Below are 2,085 nucleotides of genomic sequence, written 5' to 3'. Positions count from 1 at the left end.
TATTTTTGTTATGTGGCTTATTTTGACTCAATTATAATTTTCTTTGAAAACGGCCCAACTCACTTTTGTGCATTCTTTGACCCACAAATTTTGGGCCAAAAAAATCCAAGCTCATGGCCCAATTTAGAGCATGCATGTGTTTCAATTACAGGGTCACACATTTTATGTACTACTCTTAACACGTATGAGTCATGCAACTACGTGTCCCTAACCATGAGAAGCCTTAAACCGAGCAAAGAAGCTTCCATTCCAGGCTGAAGAAAACAGAGCAAAACCAAAGCATTTGCAGTACGTTTAGGGAGAGAAATGTCAAAAATCTGGCTTCGCCATGGCTACAGCAAGATAGCAAGGATACTTGGCAGAAAAGACCCAAAGAAGCAAAAATTTCCTGTATTGGAAGGTCAACCAGTGGGCCAAGAACATGCAGAAGAAGCTGCCGAGGCCCATGACACCATCCAAAGCAACATCAAGAAGCTCATAAAGGAATTCAGAATCTACAGGTGGAGCCCTGATTATCCCAACAAGAAGCCCCACCTGGAATCCTACTTTGTCGACCTCTCCAAATGCGGCCCCATGGTAAATTTTACATCTTTGATTCCCTTTCTTTATGGATTGCCAAAATGGGAGCTGAGTGTTAAAATTTTGTACAGGTTTTGGATGTGTTGCAGAAGATAAAAGCAGAGGATGATTCCAGCTTGAGCTATAGGAGGTCATGCAGGGAAGGAATATGCGGCTCCTGCGCCATGAACATTGATGGAACCAACACGGTGGCTTGCCTGAAGCCCATTGACGCCGACACTTCACGACCCACGATTATAACCCCTCTGCCTCACATGTTTGTGATCAAAGATCTGGTCGTCGACCTCACCAATTTCTACCATCAGTACAAGTAAATTTGCTCTGTTTTGCAATGTTTTTTAATTGCTTACAGTTACAGACGTGTGCTAATTTCCCATGACATAGATTGATTGAGCCGTGGCTGAAGGCCACAAAAGCTCCGGAGGACGGGCGGGAATATAGGCAATCGCCGGCGGACAAAAAGAAGCTAGATGGGTTGTATGAGTGTATACTCTGTGCTTGCTGTAGTAGTTCATGCCCTTCATACTGGTGGAACCCGGAGGAGTTCCTCGGCCCTGCAACATTGCTGCAATCTTATAGATGGATTTCTGACAGGTAAATTGTTCAAGACTTATCCTTTTATCAGTTCCAATGTGTTCAATTTCCGTCTGATTTGATCAAAAGGTGAGGGCTCTGTTTACTCGTTGGTTTTGCAGCCGGGATGACTTCGCGGATGAACGATTGCAGGCGTTGACGGAAGATGAGAAGAGATTATATAGATGCAGGACTATTCAGAATTGTACGGCTACCTGCCCCAAAAGCCTCAATCCTGCAGAGGCCATTCACAAGATGAAGACTAGGCATCTGCTTTCGCTGCCTGTGGAGGAGGTTGAGAGCCTGTAAGGCTATGAACATTCGATGAGCGCGGGAATTTTTAACAAGTTTTTTTTTTTTTTTTGGTTTTGGTTTGTTTTTATTTGCCTTAGCATTGGTGAATAATGTTCCATCATGTTTGATAAATCAATGCCTACATGAGGTTTCAAGAAATTCAAGATACCATGAATGCTGGATGATCTTCATTGATGGAACTATATAGTTACAGAATTGGAGTTGAATTACAGTAGCAACTAAACAATCGAAAGAATTCATATCAATGTTACAGTGATGTTATCTTGAAACTCTGTTTCTCTATTGGAATTCAAATGACTGCCTTCTTTGTTATCTTGAACTCCATCCTTGTCGGCTACCATATTAGCAATACTTGCTGCTGCGATGCCTGCAGAATCATCTGCAGAATTTGTGTCAACATTAGTTACTTTAACAAACATCACCATATTGAGCACTTGTTGATGTTGGTGTCGGCGTGGTTTAAGATGGGGGTGTTAATGCGGTTTATAAAACCGCTAACCGCACTAATCGCTAACTGCCTTTAAAAGCGGTTAGTAAAAACTGTTAGCGGGTTTTTGAAAACCGCTAACCCTTTTTTTAATTATATATATATATATATATATATATATATATATATAT

At 41.5% G+C, this 2,085-nt stretch overlaps 1 protein-coding gene across 1 annotated transcript; it reads left to right on the top strand.

Annotated features, from left to right (window-relative positions):
- The first annotated feature begins 273 nt into the window (after positions 1-273).
- On the top strand, positions 274-1,663 carry SDH2-3 (succinate dehydrogenase 2-3). The gene is made up of 4 exons (XM_059577300.2): positions 274-576; positions 651-889; positions 964-1,173; positions 1,275-1,663. Exons 1-4 carry the CDS (start codon positions 307-309, stop codon positions 1,459-1,461), a joined length of 906 nt encoding a protein of 301 aa, XP_059433283.2. The 5' UTR covers positions 274-306; the 3' UTR covers positions 1,462-1,663.
- The last annotated feature ends 422 nt before the right edge of the window (positions 1,664-2,085 follow it).

This window comes from Corylus avellana, chromosome 11, assembly GCF_965113065.1.
Source record: "Corylus avellana chromosome 11, dhCorAvel1.hap1.2, whole genome shotgun sequence".
Classification (NCBI taxonomy): domain Eukaryota; kingdom Viridiplantae; phylum Streptophyta; class Magnoliopsida; order Fagales; family Betulaceae; genus Corylus; species Corylus avellana.
This window is presented reverse-complemented; position numbering and strand designations above follow the sequence as displayed.

Excerpts from the sequence above, each read along its gene's own strand:
- SDH2-3 (XM_059577300.2), top strand. The coding sequence starts at position 307 with ATGTCAAAAATCTGGCTTCGCCATGGCTACAGCAAGATAGCAAGGATA. Across the intron at positions 577-650 it reads TCTCCAAATGCGGCCCCATG|GTTTTGGATGTGTTGCAGAA; the intron begins GTAAATTTTACA and ends AATTTTGTACAG. Across the intron at positions 1,174-1,274 it reads TATAGATGGATTTCTGACAG|CCGGGATGACTTCGCGGATG; the intron begins GTAAATTGTTCA and ends TTGGTTTTGCAG.